This window comes from Phoxinus phoxinus (assembly GCF_949152265.1).
Source record: "Phoxinus phoxinus genome assembly, chromosome: 17".
Taxonomy (NCBI): domain Eukaryota; kingdom Metazoa; phylum Chordata; class Actinopteri; order Cypriniformes; family Leuciscidae; genus Phoxinus; species Phoxinus phoxinus.
In genome coordinates this window covers 30354903-30371099 of record NC_136892.1, presented here as the reverse complement: position 1 = coordinate 30371099, position 16197 = coordinate 30354903, and the positions used below count along the sequence as shown (strand labels likewise).

The 16197-nt window shown below is 36.3% G+C and overlaps 1 protein-coding gene across 1 annotated transcript in view; it reads left to right on the top strand.

The window, feature by feature from the left end:
* ctif (CBP80/20-dependent translation initiation factor) overlaps positions 1–16197 on the top strand; it is a 70624-nt gene that overhangs the window by 34728 nt on the left and 19699 nt on the right. Inside the window, exon 8 of the mRNA XM_079584980.1 lies at positions 5643–5719. Coding sequence (XP_079441106.1) covers positions 5643–5719 — 77 coding nt within the window. The remainder of the gene's footprint in view (positions 1–5642; positions 5720–16197) is intronic.

Sequence of the window (16197 nt, the reverse complement as noted above, 5' to 3'; positions counted from 1 at the left end):
TCTCGGACTAAATCTAAAATATCTTAAACTGTGTCCCGAAGATGAACGGAGGTCTTACGGGCTTAGAACGACATGAGGGTGAGTCATTAATGACATTATTTTCATTTTTGGGTGAACTAACCCTTTAAGCTTCTGGGGGGGGTGTTGATTTTCCTCCGAACTATCTCTTTAAAGGACCTATGGGGAAAACATTTATGGAAAAAATACTTTTGGAACCAATGCTGCTGAAAAGGGGGGCGGGGACTAATGCACTCTATTGCCCTCAGAGATTAGATCAAACAAACAGCCAATCACAGAGCAGGAAATAAGCTAGATACTGTAAACATGGTTCTTGGTTGGTGTCTAGAAAATGCATGGACTAGTTTAAATACCAAGTGGGTTCAAGTAAAAGCACTTTTCTATGAATTATTTGAAATCAGCAGTTTAAATTATTTGCAGATGTTCCCCGTTTCCAATTCCACATTCAATTTCAGGGTTTAAAAGCTGCCGGAGTGTAATATTAAAGACCTGTAGAGCCTCACTGGATAATCTTTCTGAAATTTGTTCCGCTCGGACTGTTTAAATCAGAGGATGTAATATTCTCTCGTCACGGTTCGTCAGCGTCCTCCGATGGGAGACGTCTTCACTCGCTTCAGGTTAATGTCTTAATACACAGCGTTTTCAATTCCTTAACCCTCTAATATCATCTGTGGCGGGGAGAGTTCATGTTCTTGGATGAGTGTGTGTTGAGCTGTGTCGTTGTGCGGGTCAATCTCGTTAGCACTGATGATTCTAGCGTCATCATACACACCCTGTCCAATATGAACCCTGACTCCAAGACTTTTTGTGTGTTATACTTCGTTTGTTTCGTTTATTTATTTATTTATTTATTTATTTATTTATATAGCACCTTATAGGCTACCACCGTAGTTCCAAAGTGCTGTACATTACAATATAAAGCAACAGAACAATAAGACAACATTAATACTTGGCTAATGGAAATAATTAAAATATAGCTTGTCAAAAAGTCGAATGAAATACATACAAAGACTTTTGAACTGTCTCATTATAGAACTGAAGCTCCAAGTGAAAGTGAAACGTGTCGCTCTTTTTTTTTTTTGTGTGTGTGTTTTCAGTTTGTTAGTTAGACAATTTGCCAAGTTATAGTTTATAGCTTTGTAGATTTTTGTGGTTCGTGTTAGATATTGTTTTACGTAATTTTTTTTTTTTACTGATACATTTTTTACTTTCCAATCATATTTCATTGTATGTGTATATATATATATATATATATATATAGTTATAGATAGTTATATTTATATGATAAATCATTTCGATGTCTTCATTTATGTCTTAATTTAAATTAAATTATTTATATATATATATATATTTATTTTTATTTTATTTTTTTGTGCATGTATGTGTGTATAGTTTTAATCCAAATATATATTATAGGTATATACTAGATATGTTTTATATATATATATATATATATACTCATTAAGTATCAAGTACCGTATATACCTGAATATAAGACGACCCCCCCCATTTTCCAGACTTATTTTTGGGACAAAAAGAGATTTTTGTGGAAAAAAATCTGGTTTTCAACAGAAACATTTTTTTATTTGAAAATTACACTGATAATTCATTCTCTCTCTTCCAGCACGCGCTCGCTCACCTCCACCTTCAGGCCTCTTACACGCGCACACACACACACACACACACACACACACACACTGTACTGTATGTGTGTGTCAGCTGCACTGTGTGAGTGTGTACAGTTAATATGCTTTCTCTCTCTCTCTCTCTCTCTCTCTCTCTCTCTCTCTCTCTCTCTCTCTCTCTCTCTCTCTCTCTCTCTCTCTGCGTCTCGCGCGGCAGAGAGGAGCAGCGTTTTAATTCAGTTAAACACAGATATTATGTTGCTTCTCTAATTTTACATGCAAGTATAGCTGAAATCACAGCACAGATATTGTCTTTATCTTATGTGTATTTGATTTCATCAGACGACGGCTCGATTATCAGGATTTTTGTGCAGATTAACATCTTGGAAGTGAAAGCTGGTTTTGTCTTAATGGGTCGCGTTTCATTCACTATTTCATATTCATTCGTTCTTTCTCCCTTTCCCCCGTGATGTTGTCTATATCGCGAATATAAGACGACCCCCCATTTTTCAGCCTATTTTTAGGACAAAAACCTCGTCTTATATTCGAGTATATACGGTATACTCAAAGTACTGTAGTCAATGTAATATCCTGGTATGTACATGGTATGGGAAGAGTAGACATTTGATTGACAGAGTTCTCACGGTTACATCATCATCATTACGACCAATCAGGTCAGAGTGGGAGGAGTCCTTGTAAGTCACTCTGTGAACATGGATTCCGTTGTGACCTTTGACCTCTGGAATGTGGCGGTATGCATACGTTTCCCTTCCCGCCCTCTCTAGTCACATCTGCACTGACCAACAGTCCTGCAGCCCGGGGGTCAAAGGTCACACTCAGCGGGGACTTGCCCAACCGCGCGTGTGTGTGTCACTGGCTTTGATCTGTCAGCCGCCGTGCACAGGACATACACACTCAGTCGTATTGTTTAACATTTTAAAAAAAACAACGAACCCTTATTTAAAATAAACAAAAGGTCTCCTCCCTGCTGGCCTTTATTCTGCAATAATTATTCAGCACATACTTGTTCGGATGCTTACATTTTTGGCTGTATGTGTTTTAAAATACGTCTCGGTGTATGTTCAAACAAAACCTGATTTCTTTGCGCTTCCTTTAAAGAATTATAACAAGTTTTTTTGTGCGCAAGAATAATAATTGAGGACTTTAATCATGTCGAACGAAAACTCGTGCCTCGCTTTCCTTCGTTTCACGCTTGTGTAAATATTGACATATTTAGGCGCTTTGAAGTCTGAATGTGTTTCGTGTGGTTGCGATTATCATCTGGAGAACATTACAGCGGAGACGTCCAACTTGTGACATCCTGCAGGACAGCAACAGTAGCACACACACACACACACACACACACACACACTCAGCCACGGAGGAAGTTCCTCATGATTTGATGGATCCTGATGGGGCGAAACCCAAAATGACAGTCGTAACCTCACAAGTCTTTCCGTTGTCTCTACGTCTGCGTTCACATTTCTGTGTTCGGTTGTTTTCCACAGACATCTGGCACAGATCAGATCTCGTTGCTTGCATGTAAACAGCAAAACGCTTATTAGATGAGACTTTTAGGTATCTGATATTGGCCACTTTCAAATATGGACATCTGAGCCACATCTGAACACTCATCATATCCAATTCTCCTCTGAATTCAGGAGTTTCGATGGGAAACATGTTATGAATAATGTGAGGCGGGTCTTGTTTTTAGCCATGTGTATTCGATTGGATTGTAATCATTGCTCAGCTGTCAAGTTATATATCATATCAAAATATGAGACAAAATATATACACTGTCAATCAAAAGTTTTTTTTTTATGTTTTCGAAATCATTTCTGAAGGATCATGTGACACTGAAGAGAGTAATGATGCTGAAATTTCAGCTTTGATCACGGGAATAAATTACAAATTCACTTAGAAATCATGTTATTTTGAATTATAATATTATTTTACAATATTACTGTTTTAACTTATCAAATAAACACAGCCTTGGTGAGCAGAAGAGACTTTAAAAAAATCTTAATTATTCCCAACTTAAAAAAAAAAAAAAGCATAATAGTTGTATTTGCTATACAACATTTTTATTTATTTATTTTTTTACAAATATTATTATGTTACAGTTTTGAAAATCATGTTGAAAATAATATAACAAATTAAATTACATTACAGTACAGAAATTTCAGTCAAAATGTGCATAATTATCATGATGAAATGGGATTTTTTCGGCTTGTATAAAGTTTTTAAGTGCATGGGATTTTAGAAATGTTCATTTGCATTTGCATGTCAAGTTATTTATTGCAATAGCCCTTCCTTATAGTCAAGTAGACTGGCCTTTATGTAAAAGAGAGGCCAGAATATTCTTCAAACATTCACTGTTTGTGTTTCTCATGAAGAAAGTCAGTCATACAGGTTGAAAACCACTTGAGAGAGTCAATGATGACCGTTTTCATTTCTGAATGAGTTTTCAGAGGTTTTTGCTTCAGTATGGGGTCGGGGAAGGTCCAGCCAGGGCTTTGACGCAGTATATTTATCATTATGAATGCATCCGGAGGTTTATTTTCTTAAGTTTGGGTTGTTTTTTGTAATAAACGTGATGGCTGGCGACTCTCTGTGTCCGACTTTGGCTGTGTTTCTGTGTGGAGGCGGGGTTAAGCGTTAGAAGCCCTTATTACCAAGCCGACAAGGAAAAGCAGCCAATTACACTAATCTCCTGCCACATCTGTGTCCAATCAGAGGCAGCCAATCAGCATACAGTGGTTTTGGCTTCAGAGACTTAGAAGGGTTAGAAACAGAAACCCAGAGGTGTGTGTGTGTGTGTGTGTGTGTGTGTGTGTGTGTGTGTGTGTGTGTGTGTGTGTGTGTGTGTGTGTGTGTGTGTGTGTGTGTGTGTGTGTGTGTGTGTGTGTGTGTGTGTGTGTGTGTGTGTGTGTGTGTGTGTGTGTGTGTGTGTGTGTGTGTGTGTGTGTGTGTGTGTGTGTGTGTGTGTGTGTGTGTGTGTGTGTGTGTGTGTGTGTGTGTGTGTGTGTGTGTGTGTGTGTGTGTGTGTGTTGCTACTACTGCAGCAGCAGCTCAGAGCTCAAGAATGTTCCATTATGCTGTGAAATGGAAGGTTGTCAGAGTTTAGGGTTTTATTTCCCATCATGCACCAGTGCTTGTTTCCCAGATCTGGCCGATAAACTTTGGCGTTTTAACCTCCTGCAGTACCCAAGAGAAATCTTGTTCAAACTTTATCTTATCTTCAGTTTATGGTACTGTAGATGTTGTGGTTCTCTTGTGTTTGTAGATAATGTTCATACAGCAGAACACACTGACCTCTGAAGTCACATGCACTAAATGATCGTATTTTCATGTGAAACAATATTATGAATAATGAAGGGTGGGACTTGAGTCTAAACATCTGTATTTGATTGAATTGAACTGCGCAGATGTCAAGTAATGGGTCATATTTGACAATTGACATGTCATTACTTTAATGTTATAAGCTATTTTGTACAAATAGAACAAGGATATATGTATGTACTGTATATGTATGTATATCGTACACATGTACAGTATATAAACATATGTATATGCAATTATTGCGTGTGTATTATATGATATTCTATATATATATATGTGTGTAAATGTGTATATAAATGTATATATGCACATAAATGCGGACATATAAATATTATTTAAATAAAAATATTAAGAAATACAAAATATTCCATCCTTGTTGCATTTATTGTATACAATTGTTATATTATTAAATTGTTATATAACAGTTATGAAAAGCACCATTGTAAATAATGAGAACAAATTAAATGTCTAGATGAGTTTATGGGAAAATGTGCATAATTATCATGAAAATAATATTGCAATTATAAAAATATGAATTATTTTAAAATAAATCAACAAAATCTCCCTTTTTTTATTTATTATATTTATTTTGTGTGTGATTCACTCTGTTGTTGCATTTCTGACGTGTGTTCTGGTGTGTTCTCTCTCTGTCTGCAGGTTTTTCCTCCTCTGCCTAATGAAGCTGAGATCGCACACACTAAAAAACTGTTTCGCCGCCGCAGAAATGACCGCCGGTGAGTCACTCAGTCTCAAAACACGGCATGAACTTCTCCTTAAGTTACCGTCAGACTCTCGTCCAGTTGTTTAGCGCAAACGCTGAGCGCTGATGTTAGACTCACAAAAGCAGAAAACACACCAGCTCACACTTTCCACACGTGTCCGAGTCGAATGTAATGAGCGTCAGCCGGTGTGTGTTTGTGTTGTGTTTGGAGTATCTGCATGTTCTTTACTCATAATCTTCACTGTTAATCCATAAAACCACTTCCACCTTTCTGCTTTTACGCTTTGACTTTGACCTCATCGGAACAGTTCTCTGTTGTAATTTGCTGTTGCTAAGAAACTGCAGAAAAAGAAAATATTTTGGTCTAAACTTGTGCGGAAGAAAAGGAGAAAGCAGAGGGTGAAAGCATGCAAAACCCTTCTATTATTCATGGCTTTGTTAATGCAAAGAAAAGCTCTCGTTGTCATCGGTCTGATGTCCTTGTGTGTGGAACCCAGTCCGACTGGATTTCTTCCGTGGACGTTTCTCATGTGTGCTTTGTGGTGCCGCCGCATTCAAGGACGTTTATACAGTACTGAGGGTTTTGCTTTGACAGGGCGTGTGGAACAGAATAGATGGTTTATTTGTGAATAAAGGCGCCCAGATTCCCGTCGGCCCAGAATGCACTGGTGGTTTTGAAGCCTAAGTACAATCGGCAGAAGTATAAAGCCAAACGAAGGCTATAAGCGAACTACACCGCGGTCACGTGACCTCCGGATTCATGTGACAACTCTTTCAGTTTATAATTAAAAAAACGATTTCCCTGAAAGTTTGAGTTAGAATAGTTTGCAAGAGTGAGATTATAGACACAACAAGGCTGTAAAAGTGAACTAGTGAGGAGGATTGGGAATCAAAAATGGGTTCGGGAATCGGATGTTTGTTATAAAATTAATGTTGATTCCTTTGTGTGCAGTTTAATATGACGCCGTGTGCTGCACACACATCCAAAGCACACGCACAGAAAACGTGATTTTAATGTCATTTTAAACCATTCAAGCGCGAGAAACGCATTCAAAGCGGCGTGCGCTCCTCTCATACTGAATAGTGCGCGATATTGAAGTTCTCTTCCACGTCTTTTTACACTTAAATGGATAAATACACACAAAAAAAATGTCAAAATATCCTCGTAAACACTGGGTTATGTTTTAAGTGAATGTAAACACAAAGAAAAGGGATGTGTAACTGTATATTGGATCCGTGCGGCTCTCCGTCTCTATAATAACGTAAATCAGACAACAAAATACATCGAGAAAATTCACTCGCTGTTCTCGCCGATATTTGTAATGTGTATTTTTTTATAAAGTGCAGTGTTATGTCAGTTTCTGTACCTGAATACCTAAAACAGTTTATATTTCAATAATTTATTGAATGTTATCAGTTATTTTCTATTTAATTTTTGCCTGATTGGAATTGAAATTAGGAATCGATTTAAAAACGACAGCTCCCATGATTCCACGCTCCTTCACATCGTCATCAAGCTACGCTGTTGTTGTTTGGAATGTAGCGCCCTCTAGCGGCAGAAAATATTGCATATTGTACCTTTAACTGTATCTTCCTTTTCAAAGAAAGATTCCAATCATATTTCAAGCAATTCAAAACCATCACGGCGAACAGTGCGCATCTGAAGTGTCTCAGCTGAAGGAAATAATCCATTATTTATCAGCTTTAATATATCAGCCAAAGGTTACTATCGAGCCGATACCGATATGGTGGCCGATATACAGGTGAAAAAAATTGAATATCGTGTTAAAGTTCATTTATTTCAGTAATTCAACTTAAAAGGTGAAACTAATATATTATATAGACTTATTACATGCAAAGTGAGATATTTCAAGCCTTTATTTGTTATAACTTTGATTATGGCTTACAGCTTTATGAAAACCCCAAATTCAAAATTAGAATATTGTGAAAAGATTTTCATAAGCTGCAAGCCATAATCATCACAATTATAACAAATAAAGGCTTGAAATATCTCACTTTGCATGTAATGAGTCTATATAATATATTAGTTTCACCTTTTAAGTTGAATTACTGAAATAAATGAACTTTTGCACCATATTCTAATTTGTCCAGTTTCACCTGTATGGTGCATCTCTATTCCCTATCCACCACAGACCTTATTTTAGACATTTAAACAAAAACCTATTAAGTTCGGGGCGATGGACCCGGAAGTGCTAAAAAAAACCCCATAAAAACCTCATCCCTGCAGCGCTCTAGAACACCGCCCACAGCACCTTTGCATTGTGTTTGCATGTTTTACTTGGACTTTGACTACAAAAGGTAGAAGTAGGAGTAAAGACAATCTAGAGAATAAATCTTTTCTGGGTTCAAATTTAGAGAGTGTGTGCGAGTCACTGTTCACCTCACTACACAAGACTATTCTCTTCCCACATCTCTCTCTCTCTCTCTCTCTCTCTCTCTCTCTCTCTCTCTCTCTCTCTCTCTCTCTCTCTCTCTCTCTAACTGAAGGCTTTTCAGCCTGTTATTGCTGGTGTTGGCCACCCACAATGCTTTGCTTCTGCCAGAGAGGACCCTGCGGTCATGTTGTTTGTTGGCATCAGTTCTTGCCTTTTCTTTCTCTCTCGCTCTCGAGATTAGTTTGCTGAATCTTTGCAGTCACATTTATGAAATGCAGCATATTTTGTTATCAGAATCTTGCAGGAAAGCAGTTTAGATTTATTAGGAGCCAGTCAACTAATGAAAGGTTCATTAGAGTCTGTGTGTGTTTGCATGTGTGTATCCATGTAAACTCACAAATCCTCAGGTCTCAGATCTTTGTGTGCATGTACCAGTTATTTTTTATTTTTTTGTGAAAGAAAGATATTAATACTTTTATTCAGCATCATTTGAATAATTCATTTACATTATATGATCAAAAGTGACCGTAGAGACCGTAAAAAGATTATTTTTCAAATAAATTCTGCTCTTTTAAATTTCATCAAAGACTCCAGAAGAAAAAAACAAGTATAACGGTTTCCACAAAAATCTGAAGCACAACTGTTTTCAACATTAATAATAATCAGAAATGTTTCTTGAGCAGAAAATCATCATATTAGAATGATTTCTGAAGGATCATGTGACACTGAAGACTGGAGTAATGATGCTGAAAATTCAACTTTGATCGCAGGAATAAATTACATTTTAACTTGCATTCAAATAGAAAACAGCTATTTTAAATTGTAATAATATTTCACAATTTTAGAGTTTTTACTGTATTATTCATCAAATAAATGCAGCCTTGGTGAGCTATATATATATATATCCAGCAGCCATATCACCCTGTAGCCCAAGACTGGTTTCCCACTGAAGCTAAGCGGGGCTGAGACTGGTTAGTACCTGGATGGGAGACCTCCTGAGAAAACCAGGTTGCTGCTGGGAGAGGTGTTAGTGTGGCCAGCAGGAAGCGCTCACCCTGTGGTCTGTGCGGGTCCTAACGCCCCAGTGTAGTGACTGGGACACTATACTGCCAAAAGAGCGCCGTCCTTCGGATGAGACGTTAAACCGAGGTCCTGACTCTCTGTGGTCATTAAAAATCCCAGGATGTCTTTCGAAAGAGTAGGGGTGTAACCCCGGCGTCCTGGACAAAATATGCCCAGTGGCCTCTGTCCATCATGGCCTCCTAATCATCCTCCTATATATACTGATTGGCTTCATCTCAGTCTCCTCTCCACCAGTAAGCTGGTGTGTGGTGGGCGTTTTGGCGCAATATGGCTGCCGTCGCATCATCCAGGTGGAGCTGCACATTGGTGGTGGTTGAGGAGATTCCCCCCTTCTATGTAAAGCGCTTTGAGTGTCCAGAAAAGAGCTATATAAATGTAATGAATTATTATTATTATTATTATTATATATAATTATTATTTGATTTTTTTTGAAAGCAGATTCCTTTGCCTCAAAAAATTCTGCGTGCCATACTCGCAGTCAAAGTGCTCCGTTGCATCTATTTTAAAGACACTTCCATTGTGGAAACCGTCCTGTCTTTTCATATTCACTGCAACGTTTCTTCAGCTTTTGTAGCATTATGTAGATGCCATGTCATTCAGTTGCTGCCCTTAAACCCTGTAGCTCTTATAACATTTTATTTATTTAGTTATTTTTTGTATTTATCCCAAGTAGATTTCATTTTGTATTGTATTATTTTATTTATTTTGTATTTTAATGTAGATTTCATAACTGTCCCAATCATTTTATTCTTGCATTTTTGTCTTAGATTTTACTGTTCCATCTCCTCCTTTTCCATCTGCTCTTCCTGTTTCTTTCAGTTCTCGTGTCTTCTTGTGTTCTTTCCACCTTGTTTCTTCCTTCACATCCACTTGTTCACGTATCATGTCCCTGTCGTACCCGTAGCCGGTCCAATCCGCCCCAGGATGATCTGACGGTGCTGCTGCTAGCCGAGGGGAAGCGGCAAGTGTCCAGGTCAGTGTCTCAAACGGGTCCAGCTCCACGCAGCTCTTCTGAACCCTGTCCGCTCACTCTTGTCCTTCCACTTACAAACCGGACTTCTGCACCGCTTGTGGGATCAACCCGCTCACGGGATTCAAACTAACCATCTTCTCCTGGCCTGGAATCCTGTCCCTGTGACTAATTTGCTTTATTCTGCTGTACACTGTACAGTACGTTCTCTTCCTCTCACTTCGGTTGAGTCATCATTAATCTACAAAGTTTCTCCGTCGTACAGTGCTATGCATAAGTTTAGACACCCATGCTAAAGTTGACTAAAAAGAGGAATAAAAAATCATCTTTTGGAAATTGAACTTAATGCCTTAATTTAAAAAAATAGGAAAAATCCAACCTTTAAGGACACCAATTTTCGTTGTGAATGAATAATGTATCGTAAATAAATAAATGTTCTTCCTTAAAATACAGGGTGCATAAGTTTGGACACCCCTATGTTAAACTCCCATAGAGGCAGGCAGATTTTTATTTTTAAAGGCCAGTTACTATATGGATCCAGGAGACTCTGCATCCTGATAAAGTTCCCCTGGCCTCTGGAATTAAAATAGCCCCACATCATCACACACTCTTCACTATACCTGGAGATTGGCATGGAGTACTTTCCATAAGATCATCTCTCAATGCAAATCAAACCAGCTGTTAGGCTAACTGAAATAAAACCATGCCAATCTCTAGGTGTGGTGAAGGGTATGTGATGATGTGGGGATATTTTAATTCCAGAGGCCAGGGGAACTTTATCAGGATGCAGAGTATCCTGGATCCATATAGTAACTGGCCTTTAAAAATAAAAATCTGCCTGCCTCTATGGGAGTTTAACATAGGGGTGTCCAAACTTATGCACCCTGTATTTTAAGGAAGAACATTTATTTATTTACGATACATTATTCATTCACAACGAAAATTGGTGTCCTTAAAGGTTGGATTTTTCCTATTTTTTTAAATTAAGGCATTAAGTTCAATTTCCAAAAGATGATTTTTTATTCCTCTTTTTAGTCAACTTTAGCATGGGTGTCTAAACTTATGCATAGCACTGTACGGAACGGAAATCCTAATCACAGGCGGGGTGGCATCATTAAGGTGGCGGGTCAGAGTGATGTTAATGAAGATCATTTTGGGAATGCTTTGAGAAGATCTAGTGGAGTGAAAGGAGTGCTAGACATTAGTGGTCGACTGATTATTAACTTATTATTTGATGGCCAATGCTGATATAAAGCATATTTTGATATTTATATTTGATTAATATCAATATATATATATATACATATACATACACATACACATACACATACATACATGCATACATACTTTTATTTATATATAGGCCTACAGGTGAAACTCGAAAAATGTGAATGTCGTGCAAAAGTTAATTTCAGTAATTCAACTTAAAAGGTGAAACTAATATATTATATAGACTCATTACATGCAAAGTGAGATATTTCAAGCCTTTATTTATTATAATTTTGATGATTATGGCTTACAGCTTATGAAAACCTTTTCACAATATTCTAATTTTGAATTTGGGGTTTTCATAAGCTGTAAGCCATAATCATCAAAATTATAACAAATAAGGCTTGAAATATCTTACTGTGCATGAGTCTGTATAATATATTAGTTTCATATATTATATATTTTATATATAAAAAAATATTTAAAAATACATATATAAAAATATTTTATATATATATATACACACACACACACACATTTATATTAATTTAACTTGATGTTTACTAAAATAAATTAATCATGTGAAAACCTGATGACAAAATAAACATGAGAAAGTATAGCATTTGCCTTTCTATTAATAATATTTAATTTTATTATAAAGTCATATATTATAATAGTTACTTTATTTTGAGAGTTCTTAGCGCTGTCAAAATAAAAGTCCTGCTTCCTGCAAAAACTAAAAATATATCATCAAATGTTTATAGGACCCTCTTGAAAATGAGATGTTGCATCTCAAGAGGCTATCCTTTAATAAATAAACATAAATAATAAATAAACATAAATGGCAATAATTAAAAAAGCCAAATACATGGTGGAGATCTAGTGTCTATTCTGTGAAGTAAAAGTTACTGAGTTACTATAGACTTAATCAGAGTAAACCGCATGTTACATTTGACAAAATGCAGAGAAACTTTCATTATCACAGCGGATCTTTTATTTGTTAGTTGTTCCCCCTGAACATTTTGGAAGGATTTGTTTTTTGATCAGCATATTTGCATTGTAGGCTTCTCTTCCTCAGTCTTATTTTAGTTTGTATCAGATTAAAAATGGTTTCTGCTGAGACTGAACTCTTTAACTGGAAAAAGAGAAACTGGCTTGAAGTGTGGAGATTCCCATCAGTGACAGACCTGTCAATCAGGCTTTATCTTAAGCAGACACATTACGCTTCTGTTATGTAAGAGGTTTTCACATAGTGTGTGTGTGTGTGTGTGTGTGTGTGTGTGTGTGTGTGTGTGTGTGTGTGTGTGTGTGTGTGTGTGTGTGTGGGAAGGGTTGGGTGTGGACACCATTGAATCTTGCTCTGCTTAAAAAACTTAAGTGTCTGTCTGTCTCTTTCTCTCTCACACACACACACAATGGTAATCTGTCTTGGTTAAAAAAAAGAATCACCATTATAGAGGACACCTATTATGCCCTTTTACAAAGTCTTGATTTAGTTTTTGTGCTCTACTAGAACAGGTTTTAATGCTTGAATGTTCATTATTTTTCTCATATTTGTCACTGTTGTGGCTCCTCTCTTCTCAGTCTGTCAGTAACGCTCGGTTTAATTCCTGTCTCGATGAAGCCCCTCCTTCTGAAAAGCACACTGTGCTCTGATTTGTCGGCTGGAGCAGTGTGTTGTGATTGGTCAAGCGCTAGAGTTTGTTTAAGAAATGTCCCGCCTTACCATAACCACGAGTTTCAACACACTACTAACTTGCCATGATAAGTTAGTCAAGTCAATATTTCATATATACAGCTATAGAGCAAGGTTTTGGACCAATGAGATTTCAGTGTGGGCGGAGCTACCATCCATTCTCATGCTTTGCTTGTAATTGACCCTTCGCAGGGAGTTTGATTGACAGGTGATCTGACCAATCATACTTCGCCATCCGCCATTTTGTCCGACAAAGCAGTCAGGATAGTTAGTAGATTAACATGGGAGGATTTGAACTTGAGAAGCGGAGTGTACTGACGCCTTTCCGCGGTTAAAACAACATTCCTCCTGATGTTCATTCATGTTTATTTGATGCTATAAATAATGAACTAGAAGGAAGAGATGATCGGTTCACGATCTGTCAGACACATTAAAGAGCCACAAAACGGTATTTATTGTTTAAATTTCTTTTTAAAAATGACCAAATTTGAAAGTTGAGACTTTGTTTAATATGTTTAATAAACCTGGTCTACCTGGCGTAGCTTGTCGGACATAGCGACAGTAACTAAGGGGGGCGGGGCTTTGCGAACGGTCAATTGTCATTGCAGGTTAAAACAAAACAATAATATAGAAGAAATGATGTGTTATTTTTTCGTGTTCTGCCTGGTTAAGATGTTCTGTTGGGTTTATTACAACTAAAGTCAAAGGTTAATAACTGAGATCTTAATTCACCTTGTGTGTCTGAAGTGTCTCGCATGTGACTCTGTTGAGCAGATATTTGATTTTAACTGAATAGAAGTGCTTTGACTCCTCTCCAAAACACATTCAAGGACTTCATCATAATCGACTCCAAATTAAACTTTTCTTCAAAGATTCTTTTCATCTAATTTAGTTTTCGTGTTCTGTTGAGATTTTTTACACTTGCAAGGTTTTTAAAGAAGCTAAAGTACCGTTTGCCTCGAGAACACTTGATGAAATTAGTTAAAATGTTAAAACTGCATGTTGTTAATACTGCATGTCTTTTTATTGCAGAATAGGTTACTGTTTATATATAAAGTGTGTGTACTGTGTGTGTGTACTGTGTGTGCGTGCGTATGCGGTTTGTATGCATGTGTGTGTGTGTGTATATATATATATATATATATATATTAACACTAGGTATACAATTTTTGTTTATAAATATATTTAAAATGTTAATTATTTACATATATTTTAAGAAATTAACATTTAATTTCAGCAAGAAAGTGTTAAAATTGATCAAAAGTGACAGTAAGACATTTCTAATGTTACAAAAGCTTTCTATTTCAAATCAATGCTGTCCTTTTGAACATTCAATTAAATTCCAGAAAAAAAAAATTTCATGGTTTTCACAAAAATATTCTGCGGCACAACAGTTTTCAACATTGATAATAATCAGAATTGTTTCTTGAGCATCAAATCATCATATTATAATGATTTCTGAAGGATCATGTGACACTGAAGAAGTAATGATGCTGAAATGTCAGCTTTGATCACAGGAATAAATGACATTTTAATATATATTCACATAGAAAACAGCTTTTTAAAATGAATAATATTTCACAATATTACTGTATTTTTTTTATCAAGTAAATGCAGTCTTGGTGAGCAGAAGAGACTTCTTACAAAAACATAAATACAAAGTGATGTCCCCGTGGAGCGACGTCAAGGGTTAACACTGAAGAATGTCACGGTCAGCACCTCGACGTCTTCTTTTCAACCTGTCACTCAACACACTCAGTGTGCATCTCCCCTAATATTAACCCCTCGTAAAACCAAAACACCGTGGTCAAACATGACCTTAACCTGGACGTCGCGCTCTAAAGCTGTCAATCAAACGTAAAGCCTGTCCTCGCAGCGTGTGTGTGTGTGTGTGTGTCTGTGTCTCAGGCGTGCAGAGGTGATGTAGGTTAACGGTCACTAGTGAAGACGTGAGTGTTTGAAGTGTCCTCTGATGTTGTAGTTTGTCTCTGGTCGTTGTGTGTTCGCTGCAGGCCTCTGTCTGTACGCTCTTTACTCCTCATAGAAGCAGTGACATCGACCTTGTTCCTCTGGAAGATGGCGCACAACAGTGCCGCTGGAATGCTGCAAGTAGCCTGAAAATAACTCTCTTTATTGCTATAAATCTAGACATTTAAGCCTAACGTTATTATGTATTTAAATTGCATAGAAAATGTCCATCCATTTGGATTACAGTTTTAACATAAACTAAAAAACTTTAATCTGATGCATATTTGTCAGTGATGCATCTGTATATTTCTGTAATAAACTGAATGTGTTTTAAATGTGTTGGGGATATTCAATTTAATTAATCAATGAATAATACTATTGATTAGCATTACCAAACATGGACGTTTTATTATTATTTTAATTTAATACTGTGAAGCTGCTTTGATACAATCTGTATTGTGAAAAGCGCTATACAAATATTCTTGACTTGACTTTAAATACACAGTAATCAGGTTTATTTTTTCATCATTTAATCAATCTCTTTCAATCTTTCAATACATTTTAACTAATTGAATATTGCTTGTTCCACAGTTGCTTGTATTTTAACAGTGCTCATACTTTTTATTTCAAGACATTTAATTGTTTTCACAACTAACAGGTTTATGCTGATTCTAAGCATAAATGAAAATATATTTATTATTTGAAAGAAATCAACTATGTAAATAGTTAATCATTTATGCCATGACAGAAATATTACCCGTTTCTTACCTATTTTATTTATTTATGCATATAAAAATATGAAAAATATGCATCACATTAAATTTTGTTAGTTAAAACTGTATAATCCAAATGTATGGACATTTTATATGCAATTCAAATACATAAAGCATAAATCGCCTAACAACGGCTTCACAGGGCTTATTGATTTTATAAAAAGGTTAGTCCATATATATATATTTTTTTTATATATATATGTATATATATATATATATATATATATATATATATATATATATATAGATGCAGTGGTGCAATAATACTGATGTAATGAGGTCACAGGCTCAACCAATCAGAATCAAGGACCAGAACTATCGGTTTTATAATCAGTCTTTATATACATTTATTGAATTCTATATTAACATATGTTGCTGTACAAGTTGGTTTTTGTT